General features: G+C 41.1%; 2 protein-coding genes across 2 annotated transcripts; both read left to right on the top strand.

The window, feature by feature from the left end:
• The first annotated feature begins 1,706 nt into the window (after positions 1 to 1,706).
• On the top strand, positions 1,707 to 3,557 carry LOC121995256 (dirigent protein 4-like). Its single transcript, XM_042549040.1, has 2 exons — positions 1,707 to 1,798; positions 2,969 to 3,557. The coding sequence occupies exons 1-2, from the start codon at positions 1,707 to 1,709 to the stop codon at positions 3,555 to 3,557; spliced, it is 681 nt and encodes a 226-aa protein (XP_042404974.1).
• A 21,698-nt stretch (positions 3,558 to 25,255) lies between these two features.
• On the top strand, positions 25,256 to 25,789 carry LOC121995255 (dirigent protein 4-like). Its single transcript, XM_042549039.1, has one exon. It carries the CDS (start codon positions 25,256 to 25,258, stop codon positions 25,787 to 25,789), a length of 534 nt encoding a protein of 177 aa, XP_042404973.1.
• Positions 25,790 to 26,368: the final 579 nt, after the last annotated feature.

Genomic DNA, 26,368 nt, shown 5'->3' with positions numbered 1-26,368 from the left:
ATGCTGTGCGATTGTCGGCTCCACTATGGTTGAGCCCATCGCCAGTTACATGTACTGCACACACCCCCACTCATGGTTTAGTGGTATATCAGGTGTGTGGCGGTTCTGTTGTTTAGCTCCGTTAGTGCGAGGACTCGGTGTTGGCCGTGACGATTCCTCTGTTTGGCTCCGTGGCATTTAGTGTAGCAGTAGTAGCCGTGACGGTGGACTCTGTTTAGCCGTTGGTCGGTGACTCGGTGGTGGCCGTGAGATACCTCCCGTCATCATGTCGGGAGTTGAGAGCATTGAGCTCCCCATTTATGATTTGGGGTCACGGGGCAGGAGTACTCGACAACATCCGTCCACTCGGTCACTCATCGGGAGTAGTGACGACAGAGTCACAGCCCTACCCACTCGGTCACACCATTTGTGTGTGAGATGACTGACTGGCGTCAGGGGTGACCAGGACGCATCATTAGCATCATATGCATTGATGCATTTATATTTTTATGATTGTGTTTGCTGCATTTGGTTGTTGCATTTTTGGTTGGATACATACTTTTGACCTGCATACAGGATTATTGACACTTTCGGTTTGACGACCCTTTTGTCTGGATAGGAGTTCCTGGTGAGTACAGCCTCCTCAGTTACCTTTCAGTTTTGAGTATTCCCTATATATGATTAGGAAGCTGTATTCCATGTTTGTTGCTGTTAGATATATCTTACTACTCATGTCCATTGGTATTCGCTGAGTTGTTGAACTCACCCCCGTTGATACTATCTTTTTCAGGTACCAGGTTGGTTTTGGTGTCGCTTGGAGTATCCTGTCTGCTGGTTCCCACGTCACATCAGAAGACTTATCGGTTTCACGTATGTTTTGTTTGTTTTATGTATCAATTTGTTTAGCTCTGTACTCTGGTTTTATTTTTGGAGGGTTGATGTTGTTGTGTGGTGTTTTGTATTTGTTATTGGTTGTGTAAGCCTAGCCGGCTAGCAGTTTTGTGTTTTGGTTTTGGTACAGCCGAGTAGGCTGAATTTGATATTAACTGCGTGGTGTTTGTTTTCTTTTATTGTTATTATTCCAGCCGCATGTGGCTGAGGTATATAGTGCTTGTAGAAAAGTTTCAGATTGTCCGCCGTACAGGGGAGATGCTGCCGAAATTTCTTCGGACAGAGACTCCTCTGGGGCGTGACAAACCGGGTCGCCCCGGTCTCTGGTACCTCGGTGCTCGAGGCGAATCCCACAAATATATAAGCAGCCGAACACTAATAACAGAATAGTGAAACAAATGCAGAAAAGATACGATAATGTACCCTGGCCCCGGGGGGGCGCCCTCGGATGGATCGGTGAGCTGGTTAAGATGCGGGTCGAGTCGTCATGACCCTGACGAATAGATAGATGTCCACCAGCTGAGCAGCTGTATCCGGTGGCTCAGAGTCGAATGCGACACGGCTCCGCAAGACGGCGCGGTCTGACTGCATCATTGGCTCGCAGGCCGGACTAGGGGCACGATGACCGGAATACAATAATGGCCCGAAGACCGAATACTCTATCGACTCGCAGGCCGAATTAGATAAATAGTATGAAACATAACCCCTCGGGTGGCGGCTACTCAGCGTGTGACGACGGCGTCTGCTCGAGGCATCTACGGTCGCCGCTGGAGGCGTCGTTGGCGGAGGGAGGTAGCATAGGACGTTGGAGTCAGCGGGGGTGGCGACAATAGCCGATGGGGGTGGCTGCGATAGCGGCGCTGGAAGCTGTGGTGGCGGTGACTGCAACCAATGGAGGTGGCTGCGACAGTGGCGACGCCTGCCGGAGGTAGAGGCGGTCCTCCTAGGCGGCGTCAGCAGTGGCACGGAGGGGAGGAGACAGCTATGCGAGCCTGTCGCTGGTGGCCGCGCAAGTCCAGGCGACAAGGTCGGTACTGTGGTGGCCCCGCAAGGAGGAGAGGGAGAGGAGAAGAGGCGGAGACCAGCGGTAGGCGGCGGCCGACGGTCAACGTCGGCGCTGAAAAGGAGGAAAAAGGCTCCTTCCTGTCGGCGGCGACGGAGAAAACCAGACCTCCGTTTTCCCAGTGACGGCGCTGAAGCGAAAAAGAGGTAGAGGAGAGAAGAAGAATAGCGCCGGCGGCTGCGTCGGGTGCTAGCGAATGACGAGAGAGGGAGAACGTTCCTCCTTGGCTGGCGGCGGAAAACCACCACTCGAGAGCCTCCTCTGGCGCTATGTGAACAGTGCTCTTTATGAGGAAAAACCCTTAATCAATGAAATGACAAAACTACCCTTTCCCTATTCCCTAACCACTCCTATGCCATCCACTTACATCCGGATCAAAATTATTATTATTATTAAATATTAATTATTTTGATTAAATTGATTTGGTCTTAAAATTTTAGGATGAGTTAAATCAATTAAATCGATTAAACTGAATTTGATAATGTCCGTAACTAACAATTTAAATTACCTAATTCTATAATTCGTCATTATCCTTCCATCTCATGTTCCTATTTAATTGAAGGTAATTATGTTCGGTGAATTCAGTTTGATAAAAAAATGTTCGTTTATATCACAGCATACCTATTTTACCACATTATTTCTCTTGACATCTAAGTAATTTTTTTTAAAACCTAATATAATAATATATTAAAAATACTTTTTGTTATTAAATAATTGCTAATATTTAATAAATTAATAATGTGATATAATTTTTAACGTATAAATGGAAAAAGAAACCATAAAATTTCCTCAAAAATTTTTATCTTCAAAGATTTATAAGGCTTCCATAACAGGCTAAAGCTATAATTTGTTTCCATGCAAGAATAATCAAGAATAGGAAAAATCTTCAATTTTTTTTATATTAAATTTTCTTTTTTTACAACCCTAATTGAATCCACATTTTAATAAATTACTATTTTACTAATCCCACGAAATCTCCTCTCATATTAATTTCCAAATGTGTCTTGCATATTCCTGCATATAATCACGTAAAAGCCCCCGGTTGTTTGCAAATCAAAGAAACAGGAGAAGGTTGGAGACGATAATGGCGAGTAGAGGCAGAGTGGCTCCCTTTCTAGTTATTCTCGCCTTCTTGGTTGCTCAATGCTTCCACCAGTCCACGGAAGCCAAGAAGGTCACCACCAACCTCCACTTCTTCTTCCACGACACCCTCAGCGGGCCCGACCCCAGCGCCGTCCTCGTCGCCTCCGCCGTAGGCCGCACCGGCCCGGCCGGCGCCTTCGGCAACCTATTCGTCGTCGACGACCCGCTGACGGAGGCCCCCGAGGCGGACTCGCCGGTTGTGGGCTACGCGCGGGGCTTCTACATGTCGGCGTCTCGGCGGTCTGTGATGCTCGTGATGGGGCTGGACTACGGCTTCACGGCTGGGCCGTTCAACGGCAGCTCCTTCAGCGTGTTCTCGCAGAATCCCATACTGGACGGGGAGCGTGAGCTAGCCGTGGTCGGCGGCCGGGGAAAGTTCCGGATGGCGCAGGGGTTTGCCTTCTTGCGGACGCACTCCGTCAACGTCACATCCGGCGACGCTGTCGTCGAGTACAACGTGACTCTGTTTCACGATGAGTGATTATGTTATAAATCTCTTATTCCTGTATTTCACCCGGTCTGTCCCATGTTAGCTCGGTACTGCGATTTACCTTCCTCATAATGATCGTGGGTCCGGTCGGTGGGGGCCCGGGGGCGAGGATTTCACCTTTTGCTGGAACGATAAGTGATTATGTTCGTTATTTGTGTGTTATTTTACTTCGTTGAATAAATATTCATGCATGCTATATTTTTCTCCATAAAAGGATTTTTATAAATAAAATAAAATAAAATAAAATAAAAATCTCCTGTTCAGAAGCTGAGCTAGATGAAGATCAGTGAAGCTGATGTCAGTATTGACAGAGCGACGATTTTGACATATCTTATATGTGTGCGTCGGACAGTTGGACCCTCGCGTGGAAGAGGCCTATGATAATGGAACCGATGGTACTTGGCTCCTGCACACACCAAGACAAGTACACTGAGCATTAGAGACCATAAATCAGGAAAAGGAGTCCCTGGCGCAAGCTCTCCAATGCTCAAGTCAGGTTCTTTTTGTTGGATCGAGAAGCGCTAGAGGGGGGTGAATATCGCTCGTGGCTATTTCGTTCGATTCGTAAAACTATCGGAGTTAAAACACGCAGCGGAATAAAGAAAAACAAACAGAAAGAACACGAGGATTTACTTCGTTCGGTTCGGAGCCTAGACCGACTCCTACTCGAAGGCCCGCGATCCTTGATCGCTTTCCGTGGGCAACAACTATAAGCTCGATAAGGTTTACAAGTATAACAATTTACAGCTTAATTTAGACTAGAAATCTTATACCGACAACAATGGATGAAAAAGCGAAGCTCCGGGTCGTCGGTGTCAAGTCGCAGCACTTCTGGGTCGTTGATTTAGCAGCACGCGGCAAGAGGATCACTTGGAATGAGTTGTGTTGTGCTGCTGGTCAAACACTGCTTATAAAGAGTGTTCAAGGCGCCTTGAATGCCATCCAAGGCGCCTCCTGGAAGGCTGAGTCGCTCGTGTGGATCAGCATAGACCTGTTCGAACTCTATCTGGTTCAAGGCGCCTTCAGCCTCTCCAAGGCGCCTTCCACCTTCGGTCCAAGGCGCCTTGAGCTTCATTCAAGGCGCCTCCAGTCTGCTGCGCTAGCTTTTCCTGGCTTGCACCCGAGGCGTCTCCAAGCTCCATGGAGGCGCCTCGGACATTGTTCATCCGAGGTTAACTTGTGCTCCTTTGGTCCTGCAAAAGTGTTAGTTCCAAACACTTACCCTGCAAAATAAAGTTAGCACAAAACAGCAGTAAATATGATAACAGAATATAATGACAGTCTCCGGACTGTCCGGGTCTGACTTCCGATTTCCGACCGGAAACCCTAGGTCGACCCGACGCCTACTGTTTCCTCTACGGGGAACGCGTCCTCACCTACTCCACTCAGGAGATTTACCTGATGCCAGTGCGATCCTCCAGATCGACTGGACTTTTGCTCGGTGCTCGATGCTTCCGAACTTTCTGCTGGACTTCCGCTTCCCGGCTGGTCCAGTCTTTCACCTAGTTCGCGACACCAGGACTTTCCACCTAGGGTACCCCCCTAGGACTTTTGCCTAAAGCACTTGACCCATCAAGACTTTCTGCATAGGGTTACCACCCCCTATGACCTAGGGTTACCGCCCCCTAGGATTTTCCTTTTGTCTAACCGCAGCTAGGACTTTTCTCCACCTAGGGTTACCACCCCCTAGGACCTAGGGTTACCACCCCCTAGGGTTTTCACCTGCCTAACCGCAGTTAGGACTTTCCTGAAACACTCATTCAGACTGTTAGATCAACACACACCTTAACTTTGAATCCTTTGCCATTATTAAAACTCAGGTTCGATCATCGGATGCTTCCCACACCAACAATCTCCCCCTTTTTGATTATGACAACCCAAATTCAAAGTTAAGTAAAACAAATGCATAAGTATATTAAAAGGTTTTAAGTGAGCAAGCTTAAGTATATAAATTCAAATAAAAGCATAACTTAAGCTAATACTTAAACTTTTGTGAAGCTCCCCCTTAATACAGGGCTTTCTTTTTGAATCAGATTAATTTTGAATTTCCCTACTCTCCCCTTTGCCATTTATCAAAAATAAGCCATTTGAAAGCAAGTTATAATATTTTAGAATAAAACAGATTTAAGCTTTGAAGAAAATGCTTTTGTAACACTTAGCTTATAATTAAATTTTACTGAAAAAATTTGTTAGCTAAGGGAGAAGGACGACTTAAAAGGAATATTTTTCACCTAAGTTATGACTTCGAATGATGACTCTAGCAACTTTTGAAACTTAGTTATTTTTTAAAAAAAACTTAAATAAATTTTGAAAAACTTAGCTAGATTTTAAAGAATTTTTGGAGCCAAATTATTTTTGAAAAAAAAATTGAAGTCGCTTAGCAGAAATCTTTTGAAAGCGAGTTAAATTTTGCAAAACTATCTGAAAGGTAACTTAGGAAAATATCTTAGCAAGAATTTATAAAGTTAGGTTTCAAGGTTGGCTAAGTTTGAAAAAAATTTGAAAGTTGCTCTATGAATCACTTAGCTAAGCCTTTTGCAAACATTGAATTTTGAAAATATAGCTTAAGTGAAAAGGGACTTAGCTTAATTTTGAATAAAATAATAGTAAGAATTTATGAAATTTTAGGACGAAGAGGGAGTAACTAAAAATTTAAATTTGCTTATTTAATCAAATTCAGTTGGTCCTTAAGTCCAAGCATGAGTCAGGTTAAATAGATGTTAAGTTATCCAAATTGTTTTGATAAGGTATCAGAGCCCTAAAGCATGCTCAATCTTACAATCTCCATTTGAAAAGTTTTTCGAAAGATATTTAATTAAATTTGAAAAGCTCTTCAAAAGTTACTTGATAATTAGCTTAACTCCGTTCACTCCCCCTTAATTAATGCAAACATGAATCCCTTGGGTCCTAGAGTCCAAGCATGTATAAAATATAATAGGTCTTTTATATTTTGTTTAATTTTTCATCTTACCCATTTTAGGTTTTCAGGCATGTTTAGCTTATGAGTGAGTGTCAGATAAAGTTAACTTTGTCAATAAAACTATTGAAAATATAAGTTTGAATTTCAAATTAGAATATATTAAACTTTGAGACTATAGTAAAAATTAATTAGAGTTAACATTTGCAATCATAATATGATTTGAGAATTAAAGATTTTTAAACCCTTTTAAATTAATTAATATTTTGAAATTAATTGAATAATATTATGAAATTAGTTGACTAATATTTTGAAAAAAAAATTAAATGATTTTGGAATGAATTTTCAAAAGATTTTTGAAATGAATTTTCAAAGGATTTTTCAAATAATTTTTAAATGATTTTGAAATTGATTTTCAAAAGATTTTTCAAATAATTTTTAAAATGATTTTGAAATTAAGTTTAAAAATATTTTAAAAATATTTTTCAAATAATTATGAAATCAAGTTTTAAAAGATTTTTAAATAATTAAGAAATTAAGTTTTAAAAGATTTTTAAAATGATTTTAAAAAGATTTTTCAAAATAATTTTGAAATTAAGTTTTAAAAGATTTTTAAAATGATTTTTAAAAGATTTTTCAAAATAATTTTTAAAAGATTTTTTTAAAAATAATTTTGAAAATAAGTTTTAAAAGATTTTTAAAATTATTTTGAAATTGAGTTTTAAAAGATTTTTCAAAATAATTTTTAAAAGATTTTTTAAAAATAATTTTGAAAATAAGTTTTAAAATATTTTTAAAATGATTTTGAAATTGAGTTTTAAAAGTTTTTTAAAATGATTTTGAAATTAAGTTTTAAAGGATTAAAATAATTTTGAAATTAAGTTTTGAACGATTATTTTAAAATAATTTTGAAATTATGTTTTAAAATATTTTTTTTAAAATGATTTTGAAATTAAGTTTTAAAAGATTTTTAACATTATTTTTTAAAAGATTTTTCAAATAATTAAGTTTTAAAAGATTTTTAAAATAATTTTGAAATTAAGTTTTAAAATATTTTTAAAATGATTTTTTAAAAGATTTTTCAAATAATTAAGTTTTAAAAGATTTTTTTTAAAAATAATTTTGAAATTAAGTTTTAAAAGATTTTTAAAATTATTTTTTAAAATATTTTTCAAATAATTAAGTTTTAAAAGATTTTTAAAATAATTTTGAAATTAAGTTTTAAAAGATTTTTCAAAATAATTTTATTTAAATAACATAATATTAATTACGAATTTAATTTTGAATTTGAATTTTAAATTCCTTAGTCATCTCACCCGATCTAAATTTTCAATCAGGGAATCCTATAATTTTTGTGAGATGAATTGAGCTTCAATTTTAGGGTTATGTTTAACTTTGTGTTAGATTCAGGTTTAGCTTTGGGTTCAACAAGTAAACATTCTTTGGATAAACTTCTGGGCTATGGTGAGTCACTAGGAATTCATTAAAGTAACCATGCCTTCGAGGCTTTTCAAATAGTCCTACCCATTGAACTTAATACTAAATCTTGGTCTAACTAGTTAGGATCCATTTAAGGGTAGCTTCGGTTAGTTCCACTTGGCCAAGTGCACCAGGTCGAAGTCATATCTTCCTAGACATGCGATGCCCAAGCTTCCCTAATGTACTATCATCCAAAAACTTCACCAGTACCGTGGGTCAAGTTAAACCTAGCTCATTTTATCTAACCTTAATTATCCTGCCGGGTAGTCTACTCTTGTTTACCCATTTCGGGTAGATTAAGTTCGGTTATCCAGTCGGGTAGTTTAGTTGCGGGTGCCAGCTATTCTGGATCCTCCTTCTATTTTTAATTTTTTATTTGATTTAAATTGAATTTTGAATTTTAATTTAATTTCAAATTTTTAATTGAATTTTGAATTTTGAATTTTAATTTAATTTTGAAATTTTAATTTAATTTGAAATTATGTTCGTTTTATTAATATTATTTTTCTTTTTGCTCCCCCTGGATCATAGCCTCGATATGGTCTATCGAGGTAGTGTATTTGATCCTTCGGGATCCAATATTGACCAAGTCCAACTTGATTAATCAATTTGGACTTGGGGACCCATGCTTGGATTATTTTTCTATTTGCTTTTTGTACAAGTGATAAATAAGATTTATATTTCCTTTTTGGTTTAAATCCTAGACCAGTTCTATTGTAAACGACTCTTTGTGTCCCAAGAATTAGGTCAAGATTCTTGGAACCTAAAGAAAACCGTTCTAGTGTTTTCTCCAGATCGTTGACTTGAGTTTTCAGACTGGAGTTCTCTTCTTCAAGTTTTTGAACTTGAGTTGAGTTTCCAGTCTAAACTGGTTCAGTCAAAGATTTGGAGTCAGTCACTTCTTTAAGGATAGTTACTTCCTTTAGAAGTGACTTAATTCTAAGATTCGACTTAGCTAATTTTCGTAATAAATAATTGACTAAGTTATTGAGTCGAGGGATACTTACAGAGGGATCGGGCCTTCGGAAATAGATAAGGATCCGTGGCTTCGCTCGGACTCGACCTCCGACTCGATCTCGCTCTCGGATTCGTCGATCTGGTCCCGGGCCATCAGCGTAAGTAAACTCGTCTGATCGAGTTCGTCGTCGTCGTCTTCTGAGGAAGATTCGTCTCATGTCGCCTTTAAGGCCTTCTTCCTTCTTTGCTTCTTTGCATCCTTTTGATTAGTGCAGTTGACCTTGATGTGCCCCTTCTGGTTGCACCCGTAGCAAATCACTTCGAACTTTACCTTAGAACTTGGTTGGGCCTCCTTGGATTGGACTGCCTTCTTTAGGTCCTTCTTGTTGAAGCATTTCTTCTTCTTGTAGAGCTTCTTTACGAGGTTCACGAGCTCGGTTGTTAATTCATCGTCTTCATCGTCTTAATCGGGTTCTTCTTCCAACTCTGGTTCAGTTATTCGTCGTGATCTCGGTTTGCGTGTTCGATTAGTACCTGCAACCAAAGCAACCCCCTTCTCGGTTGACTGTGCATTAGTCTGCTCGTGAAGTTTGAATTCTGAAAATAATTCATCTAATTTAATACAAGATAGATCCTTAGAGACTTTGTAGGCATCTACCATTGATGTCCACAATGTACTTCTTGGAAACGAGTTAAGAGCGTACCTTATTATATCCCTATTTTCTACCTTCTGCCTGATTCCGTGGAGGGAGTTGAGGATGTCTTGAATTCTTGCATGCAGTTGGCTGGCCGTCTCGTCTTCCTGCATTTTCAAATTATACAATTTATTAAACAAGGGATCTCTCTTTCTTACCTTAGTATCGGAGGTGCCCTCGTGGAGTTCGATCAGCTTCTCCCAGAGCTCCTTTGCTGATGTGAACGGACCAACTCGATTGACCTCCTCCTTGGTCAGTCCGCACTGGAGGGTGCAGGTCACTTTGGCATCAACTTCTACTTTCTTGATTGTGGTTGGTTCCCATTTTTCGCAGGGTGTCGGCTTGCCGTCTTCGTCGGATGGGAGTTGTAGTCCAGTCTTGACGATCATCCATGTATCGAACTGCGTCTTTAGAAAGGTTTCCATTCACCCCTTCCAATATCCAAAGTCTTTTCCGGAGAAAAGTGTGGGGGCGAACGGTGCTGAAACATTCTCGTTGGGCCATCGACATCTTGAAAAAAATAAAGACAAAAGAATTCTGTTCCAAGACTGAGTCTTGGATTAGTAGTGCAGGATTAATAAAAAGAAATGAGCTCGAGTGGTATTGACCAACTTCGAGCAAAACCGATTCGAAAAGGAATTAGAACTTAACTAATAAGCTAATTTCTAATTGACTTCGAAAAACAAAAAAAATACCATGAAAAAATATTGCGTGATTGGTGGTTGCACTAGATCAACGCGACCCCGCTCTGATACCAATTGTTGGATCGAGAAGCGTTAGAGGGGGGGGTGAATAGCGCTCGTGGCTATTTCGTTCGATTCGTAAAACTATCGGAGTTAAAACACGCAGCGGAATAAAGAAAAACAAACAGAAAAAATACGAGGATTTACTTCGTTCGGAGCCTAGATCGACTCCTACTCGAAGGCCCGCGATCCTTGATCGCTTTCCGTGGGCAACAACTATAAGCTCGATAAGGTTTACAAGTATAACAATTTACAGCTTAATTTAGACCAGAAATATTATACTGACAACAATGGATGAAAAAGCGAAGCTCCGGGTCGTCGGTGTCAAGTCGCAGCACTTCCGGGTCGTTGATTTAGCAGCACACAGCAAGAGGATCACTTGGAATGAGTTGTGTTGTACTGCTGGTCGAACACTGCTTATAAAGAGTGTTCAAGGCACCTTGAATGCCATCCAAGGCGCCTCCAGGAAGGCCGAGTCGCCCGCGTGGATTAGCACAGACCTGGTCGAACTCTATCTAGTTCAAGGCGCCTTCAGCCTCTCCAAGGTGCCTTCAGCCTTCGGTCCAAGGCGCCTTGAGCTTCATTCAAGGCGCCTCCAGTCTGCTGCGCTGGCTTTTCCTGGCTCGCACCCGATGTGCCTCCAAGCTCCATGGAGGTGCCTCGGACATTGATCATCCGAGGTTAACTTGTGCTCCTTTGGTCCTGCAAAAGTGTTAGTCCCAAACACTTACCTTGCAAAACAAAGTAAGCACAAAATAACAGTAAATATGATAACAGAATATAATAACAGTCTCCGGACTGTCCGGGTCTGACTTCGGATTTTCGACCGGAAACCCTAGGTCGACCCGATGCCTACTGTTCCCTATATGGGGAACGCGTCCTCACCTACTCCACTCAGGAGATTTACCTGATGCCAGTGCGATCCTCCAGATCGACTAGACTTTTGCTCGGTGCTCGATGCTTCCGGACTTTCTGCTGGACTTCCGCTTCTCGGTTGATCCAGTCTTTCACCTGGTTCGCGATACCAAGACTTTCCACCTAGGGTTACCCCCTAGGACTTTTGCCTGAAGCACTCGACCCACCAAGACTTTCCGCATAGGGTTACCACCCCCTATGACCTAGGGTTACCGCCCCCTAGGGTTTTCCCTTTGCCTAACCGCAGCTAGGACTTTTCTCCACCTAGGGTTACCACCCCCTAGGACCTAGGGTTACCACCCTCTAGGGTTTTCACCTACCTAACCGCAGTTAGGACTTTCCTGAAACACTCATTCAGACTGTTAGATCAACACACACCTTAACTTTGAATCCTTTTCCATTATCAAAACTCAGATTTGATCGTCGGATGCTTCCCGCACCAACACTTTTCCAGTGAAGCAGTGTACGAAGGAAGGAAGAAAAAAGAAGTGTTGAAGATGCGTGCGGATGTGTGTACCTAGTGAAGAGGACCTCCCTTTTTATACGACTCTGAAAGCCTTTTGATTCTACACACTGCTAGAGAATGTCGGGTTTCAGGGCGTGTCCGGTGAGGGAGGATGTCCGACAGCCTCCCATTGGTAGGAGGAAGGTAGATACTGTAATATTCCTGGACTCATAGCAACTATTGTTGATGCAATATCCTTAGGTCAAGACAACTCAAGTTTGAGTCTTGATGTTTGAGTTTCGATGTTTGACAATACATGAAGATTGCAGATGCAATCGTCTGTTTGGGGAGATTATTGATACAATTCCCTTCTGGTCAAGGTTGACCAGTTAGATGTGAAGAAGAGTCAAGTAGGTCAAAGAATTGATCGGATACTTGACTGAGAAAGTCATAACTGGAGGTTAGGCAGTTGAAAGTCTTGGCCAGACAGTTGGGAAATCCTGGTGAGTGAAGCTAGGCAGTTGGAAAATCCTAGTGAGTGAAACTAGGTGAAAGTCCTGGTGAGTGAATCCAGGCAGGTGAAAGTCCCGGTGAGTGAAGCCGGACAGTGGGAAAATCCTGGTGAATGAAGTTAGGTGAAAACTCTAGTGAGTGAAGCTAGGTGAAAGTCCTGGTGAGTGAAACCAGACAGATGGGAAGTCCTAGTGAATAAAGCTAGGCAGATGGAAAGACCTGGTGAGTGAAGCCAGACACGTGGAAATCCAGGTGGGTCAAGATTGACCAGACATCTGGTATTGAGAAGTCCAAGTAGGTCAAAAGATTGACCGGATACTTGGCACAAGAAAATCCAGATGTGTCAAGGGTGACCGGACATCTGGTGAAATGAAGACCAAGTGGGTCATGGAGGACCGGACACTTGGCACGAGACGATAAATCTAAGTGGGTCAAGGAGGATCGCACTTGGTGATCAGAAGTCCAATAAGAAATTGGCAAAGAGAAAGTTCAGATGGGTCAAAAGTTGACCGAACACTTAGCGGTCATAAGTCCAATAGGGAGTTGGCATGGAACTAGGAAGTTCGGATGCAGTAAACTTCCGAATGCCATAACTTTTAACTCGGATATCGGAATGAGGTGATCTCAGATGTGAAACGAAGCTCATTTCAAGCTCTCCATATTTTTCTGCTTGCCAATCGATTGGGGGGGGGGGGTTCAATCGATCAGCCAATCGATTGGTTGATGTGATTTAGTGCAGAAATGATCTTGATCAATTGGGTAATCGATCAAAACTTCCCCAATCGATTGGTCAATCGATTGGGATAGTTTTTGAATGAATAGAGAGCTTCTGAATCGATCAGTTGATTGATTGAAACCTCCAATCGATTGGGCAATCAATTGGAGTGCTGTAAATCGCACGATAGAGGTTGAATCGATCGGGCAATCAATTCAGGTGATTTCCATAGAGCACAGAGGCGCTCTGAATCGATCGACCAATCGATTCAAAGCCTCCCCAATCGATTGAGAGTCATTCAATTGATTGTGATTCGACCGTTGCGCAGGTTATAGTCGCTGGCGAGCGATTTTCTGCACAATTCTTCAGTCTTCCTCTCCAGCGAGCAAAACGACAATTTCAGCAACTTCTCTACTTTCACAGTTAGATCTTGAAGGTTCTTGGGGACAAGTGTAGCTACACTTCTAAGGTTCAAGAGGCGACAACAAACCACAAGCAAGAAGAAGAAGTTTCATTCGTATCTTTTGTATTTTCTTCTTGCGTGTGTTGTATTTGTTGTGTGGGTTTGTACGAGGCTTCTTCGCCTCCGACTGCGACCGAGAAGGAGTGTTTTTGATTAGTGGAGTGTGTGTCGCGTGTGGATCCTTAGATTAGTCACCTCTTCTTGAGGTGGATACCAAAAAAATTCTTGTGTTAGCGTTGTATTTTTGTTTCTTGTTCTTTCCGCTGCATATCATTATTAAGAAGCAAGCAACGACGAGCGCGATGAGCTATTTACCACCCCCTCCCTCTAGCACATTTTGACCCTAACAGTTATTCTCTGACTAGAGATTATAATTTTCTGACACTGGAATAACCTGAGACTGTGATGGGGGATTAAGCTTGCGTGACCTGACCGGGGCAGAGTCGATTAGGGATTGTCTGGCATATATGTCAGGGTCATACGTAGAGACTGAGCTATCTAAGCTTGGATAACCTGAGCAGTAGGTAGCCAGCCAGGAACTAGTTAAAATCCTGGCTCGGAAACCAGCCTTGAGAACCTGACCTATCTGTGTTCGATCAGGAATTATACGGAGGGTGAAACGAGAGAGTTGAATTACTATCTTTCTTTGACTGTTAACTGTCATGTCTTTTGACTATTGATTTTATGACATTATCAGACTCTCTCATTTATACACTGTATCATCGTATTTTATAAATGATTTTTAAAACATATTTTGAGTACTAAATACGAAAGTTCCAAGAAGTGTGAGATGTAAAACAATCGAAGATGAACTATTATACTTTATAAGTTGGAATGACCCTCAATAAATAAAGAAAAACATCTCTTAGATGACTAATTGACTTTTGTCATCGAACTACCTCATTGACCATCCTATTTGACTCACCTCCAAAATCTCATCAGTTCCGAATCGAATCCCTAGCTTGTTCCCCATACAATGGAGAATATTTGGTAAATGTCAACCCTCCGCTCCCTTGCAAACTGTCCAATACCTCCGTCGGAGGACTACTTTGCAAACTGCACTACACCTCTTCATCAGTCAACTCAAGTCTTTCCATTTGACCCCAATCACTTTAAACACACCGTCGAAATGCCTCCTCACCCAGCTCTTTTCCGCTTGGTATCTTCTTGTTGTCCTATTCTCTTAACCTCATTCCTTTTCTAATCCCCACCAATTACAGCACTTCCCGCCAATTCTTCCTTCTCTGAATATATAGAGACAGTCAACAGTGCTCTTCTTGTTGGTTAAGTATGCCGCAATGTCGCAGATGCTCGTGTATTTCACCTTCGTCGTCATCAATATGGTCGGCGCCGGCGGTGAGGATGCCGACCTCCTCCTCTCTTTCAGGTCATCCACCGGAGATGGCAATGGGGTCCTTCACACGTGGGAGGGCTGCGACCCCTGCTCTGGCTCCTAGGTTGGCGTCACGTGCTACCGCGGTAGTGTCGCTAGCGTCCGTCTTGACGCTGCCTCGCTCGCCGGCAATGTTTTGTTCCTTCTCCGACTTCCTCACCTCCGCGTCCTCAGCCTCAGAAACAATGCCCTCTCCGGCACCCTCCCCGCTCTGACCCACTATAGGAATGCTAGGTTGAACCGTTGAAGCATCTCCACCTCTCCCACAACCAACTCAGCGGCGCCCTCGACGCGGGGCTTCCTTTCCTGGCCTCCTTCCGAGTCGAGCGCAATCGATTTACCGGCGGGTTAGAGGGGCTTCGGTTTGGGAGGATTAGAGATTTCAAGGGGAACTGATTGACGGGGGAGATTGTCGGCCCGCTGTCAAAGTTCCCGATCTCGGCTTTTGATCAAAACCTTGGTCGCTGCCCGATTGCTGCGGCGGGATCTCCCTGTTAGCTGAAAAGTCTCCAGTTTCATCCCCTTCCCCTAATTCCTCCTCTGAACACATATCCAGACCGAGATCCCTAACAAAGGCCGGGCGTACCGTTCTCTTAGCGATCGGAGTCACTGACTTTACTTGTGATCGCGATCGGCATGGCGGTGATCGTCGGTATGTACCTGTGGCTGAGGAAGAAACTATTGAAATCCCTGGGTAGTGTTGACGAAATCGAGATCGCGGAGTTGAAGGAGAAGGAGAAAGGGTTGATCTGCTTCGAAGGAGGGGAGGATCTGCGGCTGGATTGCCTTTTGAAAGAGTCGGTAGAGGTGCTCGGAAAGGGGTTTTCTGGAAGCGCTTACTAAGCCGCCCTCGAGGACGGCATTATCGTTGCCGTCAAGCGGCTGAGCGCGATGCATTTTTTGGCTGCGCAGGGAGGTAAGGTATTCGATCGCCAGATGCATATCATCGGGAGGGTCCGACATCCCAATGTGGTGAGCCTGGAGGCATTTTGCAATGCTCACGAGGAGAAGCTGCTCGTCTACTATTAGTGTATGCACTTATGTGCCAAGACACTCCTTATGTATTTTGTGGATAATTATTTAATAAAGGCAAGAATTTATTATTAATTATTTACTTTTCTGTACGTATATGATTAATGATAAAGTCTCACAGATTAATGAGTATATTAATCTGAAAACAGTCCTTGATCGGATAGATATCTAGAGGGGACATGGATATCTAGATCAACGCTGAGTATGACTAGGTCGAGATAGACCGGAGGGATGGATATCCAAGTTGTACTTGGGGGTGCCTTGAGTTTAGAGGTACACTGGACACGACCCGCTCAAGAGGAGACCACATATTAAGCATCATTGGTTATTCCTCTTATGAACGAGTGTAACTGATATTTTGACTTGAGACCTTCATTTATTCTGTGCGTGGAGTTATGTGCTTTGACTCCGTTAAAAGCAGTCTTTAATCGGATTGTGATTAATACGGTAGTTGGGCGTATGACAAAACGTAGAGAGAATAGTGTTGAGTCAATAGAGAATTCATCGCTCTCTTGGATTAGGAGTTAACATCCTGGCCGCTTGATAGAGATATTAGTGACTCAAAATCCATGGCCATGGGAGGAATGATTTATCATTCAAGAGGAGTCTATTATATCTTGGAAATCAAATAAAACAATTAATTTGGTAATGATGCATAATGTATCGAATTAATTAGGATGTAGGCTTTAGATGAAGAGATTGAATTACACAGTAATCGGTTCATAGTGGTGTACAGTTTATGACTGATATTAGTTTTATCGCGTTGGGTGGCTAAAAACTGTTGCTAGACAGTTACCTTAGTCTGTGTATGGATTTACACTGCCTTCGTGTATAAAACCTAGAGGGTCGCACGCATAGCACGTAGACATGAACATGAGTATCAGAAGCTAGTCGAGATCAAGATCAAATATGGATTTATTTGATACAAAGAAGAGAAAATTCGAATAGCCATAATCATGATGATTAATGGAGAATTTGAATAGCCATCATAATGATAATTAATGGATAATTTGAAGAGTCATCATAATGAATATCATAAATGAAGAATTTATGGAGTCTATAACTCTTCATCTTCCTTATTAATAAAGATCATAACTGATGAATTAATTGAAAGTTTAACTCTTCGTATTCCTTGGAAGCTATAAATAGTCATCCTCGGAAAGATTCAAAGTAAGGATTTCATTCTCTCCATTTCTCCTTCGTCAACTTCGTCTTCCACCGGAAGAGATCGGTAGTGCTTCCAAGGCTTTATCGATCCAAGAGGCTAGCACCTAACGGATCGTGTCAAGTTCGTGATCTAGTGCGCGTGGATACCGCTAGAGGAGTCACAAGTGAGGCTCTTATCTGTCTGTGATATCATTCACACCCATCGAGAACTCGAGGTATGTTTTATATTACTTTTGTGTAAAAGTATTTGTATCATGAAAAGATCCATGATCAATATATGTCTTCCGCTGCGCTCCGAACCCAACAGTGGTATCAGAGCTAAGTTCGTGGTTGGATCATATAGTACGAAGCCGATTCTTCAAAATTTATTTGAAGAATCAGTGTTTCAAGAGATTTCAAATAAATCTTAATTTCTTTATTGTAAATTATATACCGTAACATTTCATGATAGAAATGAATTTTGTCTAAAACCTGTAAAGTAATATGTGTTGCAATTTTGATATAAATTCCTTATGGCATAAGTAGATTAACATGTTAACATCTCCGAGACCTATTTGTCTTAAAAGACTAAGAGGATTAATGGAGATAAATCTCGTAATGAGATTGTGCAAATGCACAAGAAGTTAATTATGGTGAGACATTTTTAATAATTATAAAATCCCTTAAATATATTAAAGTCAAGATTTGTTAAAAGCCCTCCACTAATAACTATGATGATAGTTAGAGTTTTTACATAAAGTCGGTACAGCTCAGCCGTGAGCTTATGTCAAAACATCTATAATTTATTATAATTATTAGTGTGTCGACTTAACTCAAATTCGTTGACTTGTTTAGCTCACCTAAGGTTAACTGATTTGAGAGGCAAGTGTTGAGAATATAAGGCTCGACAAGAATATACCGAAAATCACATAGATTTGTGATTGGCAAGTTAAGGCCTACTTGATAAATATAGCATGTAGGTACAGCTCAGCTATGTGCATTCTATATGATTCAGGGTTTTGGTCCTATTAGGAATTGTTACCAACTAATTCCCGATTCTAATAGTGAGGGTTGTTGGACTTGAATAAAATAATAGGAGTTATAAACAATCTTTATTAAATAATTCCACAAATACTAAAACTCTGCTTTAAATTTTAGATGGCAAACACAAGTACCTTATCTCTGCAAAGCATTCTCGAGAAAGAGAATATCCTCCTCGGTTCCAACTACCTAGATTGGTATAAGAAACTGAAAATCGTCTTAAGACATGAGAGAAAAATTTATGTGCTTGAAGACGAACCACTAAAAGAGCCTACACCCGATGCTTCAGAGGAAGATCAGTCTTATTATTCTCAGTATATGGAAGATGCACTGGATGTGCAATGCATCATGTTGTCTTCTATGTCTCTTGAGTTGCAGAGACAACATAAGAACATGAATGCTAGGGAGATTGATCAGAACTTGCGTGAGCTCTTCCAAGAGAGTGCGAGAGTAGAGAGGTATGAAACCTCTCGAGCACTATTTCGTACCATGCTGGAGGAAGGAAACCAAGTTGGGCCTCATGTACTCAAGATGATCGGGTACATAGAGAGGCTCGAGAGCTTAGGTTCCAAGTTAGACCAGGACTTGGTTGTTGACCTAGTCTTATCGTCACTACCTCCATCATTTTCTCAGTTTGTGTTGAACTTCAACATGAATAGCATGGACAAGAGTTTGACTGATTTGATGGTAATGTTGAAAACTACTGAGAAGGATATGAAGGTAAATCCTTCACTGCATGCAATGATGGTCAGAAAGACCAACAAGCGCCCAAGCATCGGGAACTTCAATCCCAAGGCTAATGCAGTGAAGAATCCTAAATATCAAACTCAGAAGAAGCTTAAGAAAGGGATGTAGGTACTCCAATCTGATGAGAAGGACACCATGTGCTTCTATTGTAGCAAGAAAGGTCACTGGAAGAAAAACTGTTATATTTTCATGAAGAAGAATGCCAGTGGAGCTGATGCTTCAGGTATCTTTATGATAGAGTGCAATCTTTTTGTTTCTTTATCATGGGTCATAGATTCTAGAAGTAGTTCTCACATTTGTGCGAACATGCAGGGTCTAAGTGACTTCAGACGCTTGTCCAAGGGTGAAATGGACCTACGAGTCACTAATAGAGCGAGAGTTGCTGCGTTAGCTGTAGGAACCTATTCAATAAATTTGCCTTGTGGACTTGTTTTGAATTTAGAAAAATGTTATTTTGTTCCTAGTTTCTCAAAGAATATCATTTCGGTGTCAAGTTTAGACACCAAGGGATTTGTATTTCAATTCAAGAACAAGTTATGTTCCTTTTATTTGAATAATATATTCTATGGGAATGGTTCATTGAATAATGGTCTTTATGTTCTTAACTTAGATGAACCGGTCTATTGTATTGAAAGTAAGAAACAGAAATTACATGACTCAAACTTAACATACCTCTGGCACTGTAGACTTGGTCATATAACCCAGAAAGGCATCACTAGACTACTCAATAATGGGTATTTGGACTGTTTTGAATTAGAGCCCATAGATACATGCAAAGCATGTTTACAAGGAAAAATAATCAAGAAGCCATTCACCAAGATAGGTGAACGGGCAAAGGAACCACTAGAACTCATATATAGTGATGTTTGTGGACCATTGCAAGTTCAGGCTAGAGGAGCGTATACCTACTTCGTGACTTTTACTGACGATTTAAGTAGATATGGATATGTCTACTTAATGAGACATAAGTCTGAAACTCTAGACAAGTTTAAGGAATTCAAGAATGAGGTAGAAAATCAACTTGGTAAGAAGATTATGGCCCTTCGGAGTGATCGAGGTGGCGAGTATCTAAGCCAAGAGTTCATTGATTACCTAAAAGAGTGTGGGATAATTTCCCAACTTACACATCCTAGGACGCTAGAGTGGAATGGTGTTTCGGAAAGGAGAAATCACACACTCATGGATATGGTTAGATCAATGATGAGTCATGCAAGTCTTCCAATGTCATTTTGGGGCTATGCCTTAGAAACAGCAGCATACACACTTAACTGAGTTCCTACCAAGACAGTAGATAAGACTCCTTATGAGTTATGGTTTGGAAAGAAACCAAATTTGTCTTATCTAAAGATATGGGGTTGTGATGCTTACGTGAAGAATGAAAATTCTAATAAGCTTGCAGCAAGATCCATAAAATGTATGTTTGTAGGTTATCCCAAAGCTACAATGGGATATTATTTTTATCTCCCAAGTGAGCATAAGGTTATTGTTGCTTGGTATGCTACTTTCTTGGAAAAAGAATTTATTTATAAAGAAAATAGTGGGAGTAAAGTAAGTCTTGAAGAAATTATAGACTCTACAGACAGGTTGGAAGATGAACAGTTGGATAATGAGACAGTGCCACAAGCACAAGTGTCTCCTTCATCCGGGACTGCTCAAGAAACGTGAGATCAACGTAAGTCTACAAGAATACATCGAGAGCCAAACATATATGGTTGGATGGTAACCCAAGATGAGGAAGTGCTACTCATCGAAGATGATGAACCGTCGACTTACGAGGAAGCAATTGCTTCAAATGATTCTAAGAAATGGCTGGAAGCCATGAAATCTGAAATGGACTCCATGTACACCAACCAAGTTTGGGAGTTGGTTGATGTGCCAGTTGGGGTAAAACCCATACGGTGCAAATGGATCTTCAAGAAAAAGATTGACATGGATGGGAACATAAGTACCTATAAAGCTAGGCTTGTGGCAAAGGGTTTCAATCAACGTCATGGAATTGACTATGATGAAACATTTTCGCCCATTGCAATGCTTAAGTTCATTAGAATTTTGCTAGCTATAACGGCTTACAAGGACTACGAGATTTGGCAAATGGATGTTAAAACTGCTTTCCTAAATGAAAAGTTACAGGAGGAAGTATATATGGTACAACCTCCCGGTTTTATAAAATCCGAGAACACCAATAAAGTATGTAAGCTCAAGAAGTCCATTTATGGACTAAAGCAAGCATCTCGGAGTTGAAATCTGCGATTTGACGAAGCCATTAAAGATTTTTCTTTCGTCAAGAATCCAGAAGAACCTTGCGTTTACAAGAAGGTTAGTGGGAGTAAGATTACGTTCCTAGTGTTGTGTGTTGATGACATACTTCTTATAGGCAATGACATCCCTAGCCTAGAATCTACCAATACTTGGTTGGGAGAGTGTTTCTCAATGAAAGATTTTGGAGATGCAACCTATGTCTTAGGTATTAGAATATACCGAGATAGACAAAGCAGGTTACTAGGGTCGAGTCAAGGTGTATACATTGATAAAATGCTGAATAGATTCGGTATGCAGGACTCCAAAAGAGGATATTTACCAGTGTCACATGGTGTGCATCTTTCCAAAGCTATGTGTCCAGGAACACATGAGGAAAGAAGTAGAATGGACAAGATACCTTATGTTTCGGCTATATGGTCCATAATGTATGCTATGATATGCACTCGACCAGATGTCTCATATGCATTAAGCATGACGAGTAGATATCAGTCAGATCCTGGAGAGGGGCATTGGACTGAGGTAAAGATTATCCTCAAGTATCTTAGAAAAACAAAAAACACGTTCTTAATTTTTGGAGGATACGAGGAATTAGTCGTCAGAGGATATATTGACGCAAGTTTTCAGACATATCAGGATGATCTAAAGTCGCAACAAGGATATGTGTTTTGTCTGAATGGTGCAGCTGTTTGCTGAAGGAGTTCCAAGCAGGAGACAGTTGCAGATTCAACAGCTGAGTCCAAGTACATAGCAGCTTCAGAGGCAGCAAAGGAAGCTGTGTGGATCAAGAACTTCATAGCGGAGCTTGAAGTGGTTCCTAGCATTGTTGATCCAGTTGTGCTATACTGTGACAATAATGCGGCCATAGCACAGGCAAAGGAGCCAAGGTCTCACCAACGATCCAAGCATGTACTAAGGAAGTATCACCTCCTTAGGGAGATTGTTCAGAGGGGTGATGTGTTGGTTAGCAGAGTAGATACCAGCGAGAATATCGCAGACCCACTCACAAAGGCCTTACCTCTACAGAAACATGACACCCATGTGAGGAGCCTAGGACTAAGAGTCCGTAGTGTTTGGCAATAGTACAAGTGGGAGATTGTTAATGTGTGCACTTATGTGCCAAGACACTCCTTATGTATTTTGTGGATACTTATTTAATAAAGGCAAGAATTTATTATTAATTATTTACATTTCTGTACGTATATGATTAATGATAAAGTCCCACAGATTAATGGGTATATTAATCTGAAAACAGTCCTTGATCGGATAGATATCTAGAGGGGATATGGATATCTAGATCAACGCTGAGTATGACTAGGTCGAGATAGACCGGAGGGATGGATATCCAAGTTGTACTTGGGGGGTGCCTTGAGTTTAGAGGTACACTGGACACGACCCGCTCAAGAGGAGACCACATATTAAGCATCATTGGTTATTCCTCTTATGAACGAGTGTAACTGATATTTTGACTTGAGATCTTCATTTATTCTATGCGTGGAGTTATGTGCTTTGACTCCGTTAAAAGCAGTCTTTAATCGGATTGTGATTAATACGGTAGTTGGGCGTATGACAAAACGTAGAGAGAATAGTGTTGAGTCAATAGAGAATTCATCGCTCTCTTGGATTAGGAGTTAACATCCTGACCGCTTGATAGAGATATTAGTGACTCAAAATCCATGGTCATGGGAGGAATGATTTATCATTCAAGAGGAGTTTATTATATCTTGGAAAACAAGTAAAATAATTAATTTGGTAATGATGCATAATGTATCGAATTAATTGGGATGTAGGCTTTAGATGAAGAGATTGAATTACACAGTAATCGATTCATAGTTGTTTACAGTTTATAACTGATATTAATTTTATCGCGTTGGGTGGCTAAAAACTGTTGCTAGACAGTTACCTTAGTCTGTGTATGGATTTACACTGCCTTCGTGTATAAAATCTAGAGGATCGCACGCATAGCACGTAGACATGAACATGAGTATCAGAAGCTAGTCGAGATCAAGATCAAATATGGATTTATTTGATAAAAAGAAGACAGAATTTGAATAGCCATAATCATGATGATTAATGGAGAATTCGAATAGCCATCATAATGATAATTAATGGAGAATTTGAAGAGTCATCATAATGAAGGTCATAAATGAAGAATTTATGAAGTATATAACTCTTCATCTTCCTTATTAATGAAGATCATAAATGATGAATTAATTGAAAGCTTAACTCTTCGTATTCCTTGGAAGCTATAAATAGTCATCCTCGGAAAGATTCAAAGTAAGGATTTCATTCTCTCCATTTCTCCTTCGTCAACTTCGTCTTCCACCGGAAGAGATCGGTAGTGCTTCCAAGGCTTTGTCGATCCAAAAGGCTAGCACCTAACGGATCGTGTCAAGTTCGTGATCTAGTGCGCATGGATACCGCTAGAGGAGTCACACGTGTGGCTCTTATCTGTCTGTGATATCATTCACACACATTGAGGACTCGGGGTATGTTTTATATTACTTTTGTGCAAAATTATATGTACCACGAAAAGATCCATGATCAATATATGTCTTCTGCTGCGCTCCGAACCCAACATCTACAACTACATGCCCATGGGAAACCTTCAAACCTCGTTGCAGAGAGACAGTAATACGCTAATCCTTTCAAAGATTCGATTTTAATGCACGATTTGAACCCGATCAATGCTTCAGGTATTGGAAGATTGCTAGATTGGGCCAGCCGGAAGCGGATTTTGGTGTCCACCGGCGACAGACTTGCGTTCATCCACAAGTTTCCGACGAGGTACCCACTAGTGCACGCCAACCTGAAGCCGTCAAACATTCTGATCGACGAGGAGGGCAACGGGTGCGTGTCCGAGTGAGGGATCATGTGCTTCGCCGCCAACATCCGCTGCTCGCCGGGCTACTCCTCTGACGGAGGGACCTTCGCGGAGGTCGCCCCATCGAGTCAGAGGTACCTGGCGCCGGAGCTAGCGAGCGGGAAGGAGCAGGCTACGCAGGAGTCCGACGTCTACAGCTTCAGTATGATGATACTGGAAGTGGCGACGGTCGACAGATAAGGAAATGGAGGACGGAGAGCTTCAGGAAGAACAAAACCCGAGATCAGAGAATGGTGAAAATTGCGCTGTTGTGCACGGCGGAGGAGCATGGATCCTCTGGTCCGCAAATTGCGGATCAGAGGATGGTCGACTTTTTTACACCGTTGATTTGGATGGACCCCACCTATTTAAAGATGAGGTTCATCCAAATCAAGGGTTCCCATGCAGTGGACTATCTCCTGGTCCGCAATTTGCGGACCAGAAGATCCCAACTGACGGCGGAGAGGCCAGAGAAAAGGCCCGAGATGAGTCAAATTGTGAGAATGATGGGCGAGTTCTTATGAGACGCTGAAGAACAAAGCCTTCGCATGCAGGCAGTTTGATATCTGATATCAATGGTACTTTCTTTAGAATTATGGAAGTATTTTTATAGTGAGTAAAAGTTTAATTATTTTTATAGAATAAATCTAAAACATTCCATTCAATTAAATTATTATTATTATTAAATATTAATTATTTTGATTAAATTGATTTGGTCTTAAAATTTTAGGATGAGTTAAATCAATTAAATAGATTAAACTGAATTTGATAATGTCCGTAACTAACAATTTAAATTACCTAATTCTATAATTCATCATTATCCTTCCATCTCATGTTCGTATTTAAGTAATTATGTTCGGTGAATTCAGTTTGATAAAAAAAATGTTCGATTATCTCACAGCATACCTATTGTACCACATTATTTCTCTTGACATCCAAGTAATTTTTTTTAAAACCTAATATAATAATATATTAAAAATACTTTTTATTATTAAATAATTGCTAATATTTAATAAATTAATAATGTGATATAATTTTTAACGTATAAATGGAAAAAGAAACTATAAAATTTCTTCAAAAATTTTTATCTTCAAAGATTTATAAGGCTTCCATAACAGGCTAAAGCTATAATTTGTTTCCATGCAAGAATAATCAAGAATAGGAAAAATCTTCAATTTTTTTATATTAAATTTTCTTTTTTTACAACCCTAATTGAATCCACATTTTAATAAATTACTATTTTACTAATCCCACGAAATCTCCTCTCATATTAATTTTCCAAATGTGTCTTGCATATTTCTGCATATAATGCACGTAAAAGCCCCCGTTTTTTGCAAATCAAAGAAACAGGAGAAGGTTGGAGACGATAATGGCGAGTAGAGGCAGAGTGGCTCCCTTTCTAGTTATTCTCGCCTTCTTGGTTGCTCAATGCTTCCACCAGTCCACGGAAGCCAAGAAGGTCACCACCAACCTCCACTTCTTCTTCCACGACACCATCAGCGGGCCCGACCCCAGCGCCGTCCTCGTCGCCTCCGCCGTAGGCCGCACCGGCCCGGCCGGCGCCTTCGGCAACCTGTTCGTCGTCGACGACCTGCTGACGGAGGCCCCTGAGGCGGACTCGCCGGTTGTGGGCTACGCGCGGGGCTTCTACATGTCAGCGTCTCGGCGGTCTGTGATGTTCGTGATGGGGCTGGACTACGGCTTCACGGCTGGGCCGTTCAACGGCAGCTCCTTCAGCGTTTTCTCGCAGAATCCCATACTGGAGCGTGAGCTAGCCGTGGTCGGCGGCCGGGGAAAGTTCCGGATGGCGCAGGGGTTTGCCTTCCTGCGAACGCATACATTCAACGTCACCTCCGGCGACGCCGTCGTCGAGTACAACGTGACTCTGTTTCACGATGAGTGATTATGTTCGTGATTTGTGTGTTATTTTACTTCGCTGAATAAATATTCATGCATGCTATATTTTTCTCCATAAAAGGATCTTTATAAATAAAATAAAATAAAAATCTTCTCAAAGAGGTAGATGAAGATAAAGGAAGCTAATGTCGGCATTGATAGAGCGACGACTTTGATATATCCTATATATATGCATCAAACACTTGGACCCTCGTGCGGAAAGAGAGGCCTATGATAATGGAACTAGTGGTACTTGGGTCTTGCACACATCAAGACAAGTACACGGAGCATTAGAGACCATAAATCAGGGAAGAGTTTCCTGACGCAGGCTCTCCAACGCTCAAGTCGAGTTCTTTTCCGGCGAAGCAATGTACAAAGGAAGGAAGAAAAAAGAAGTTTTGAAGATGCGTGTGGATGTGTGTATACCTAGTGAAGAGGACCTTCCTTTTTATACGACTCTGCAAGCCTTTTGAGTCTGCATGCTGCTAGAGAATGTCGGGTTTCAGGGCGTGTCGGGTGAGTGAGGATGTTCGACGGCCTCCCATTGGTAGGAGGAAGGTTTCACTCTTAGTGTATGGTAGATTTT

This window comes from Zingiber officinale, chromosome 6A (genome assembly GCF_018446385.1).
Source record: "Zingiber officinale cultivar Zhangliang chromosome 6A, Zo_v1.1, whole genome shotgun sequence".
Taxonomy (NCBI): domain Eukaryota; kingdom Viridiplantae; phylum Streptophyta; class Magnoliopsida; order Zingiberales; family Zingiberaceae; genus Zingiber; species Zingiber officinale.
This window is presented reverse-complemented; position numbering and strand designations above follow the sequence as displayed.

Excerpts from the sequence above, each read along its gene's own strand:
- LOC121995256 (XM_042549040.1), top strand. The coding sequence starts at position 1,707 with ATGGGGGTGGCTGCGATAGCGGCGCTGGAAGCTGTGGTGGCGGTGACT. Across the intron at positions 1,799-2,968 it reads AGTGGCGACGCCTGCCGGAG|CCCCCGGTTGTTTGCAAATC; the intron begins GTAGAGGCGGTC and ends ATCACGTAAAAG.
- LOC121995255 (XM_042549039.1), top strand. The coding sequence starts at position 25,256 with ATGGCGAGTAGAGGCAGAGTGGCTCCCTTTCTAGTTATTCTCGCCTTC.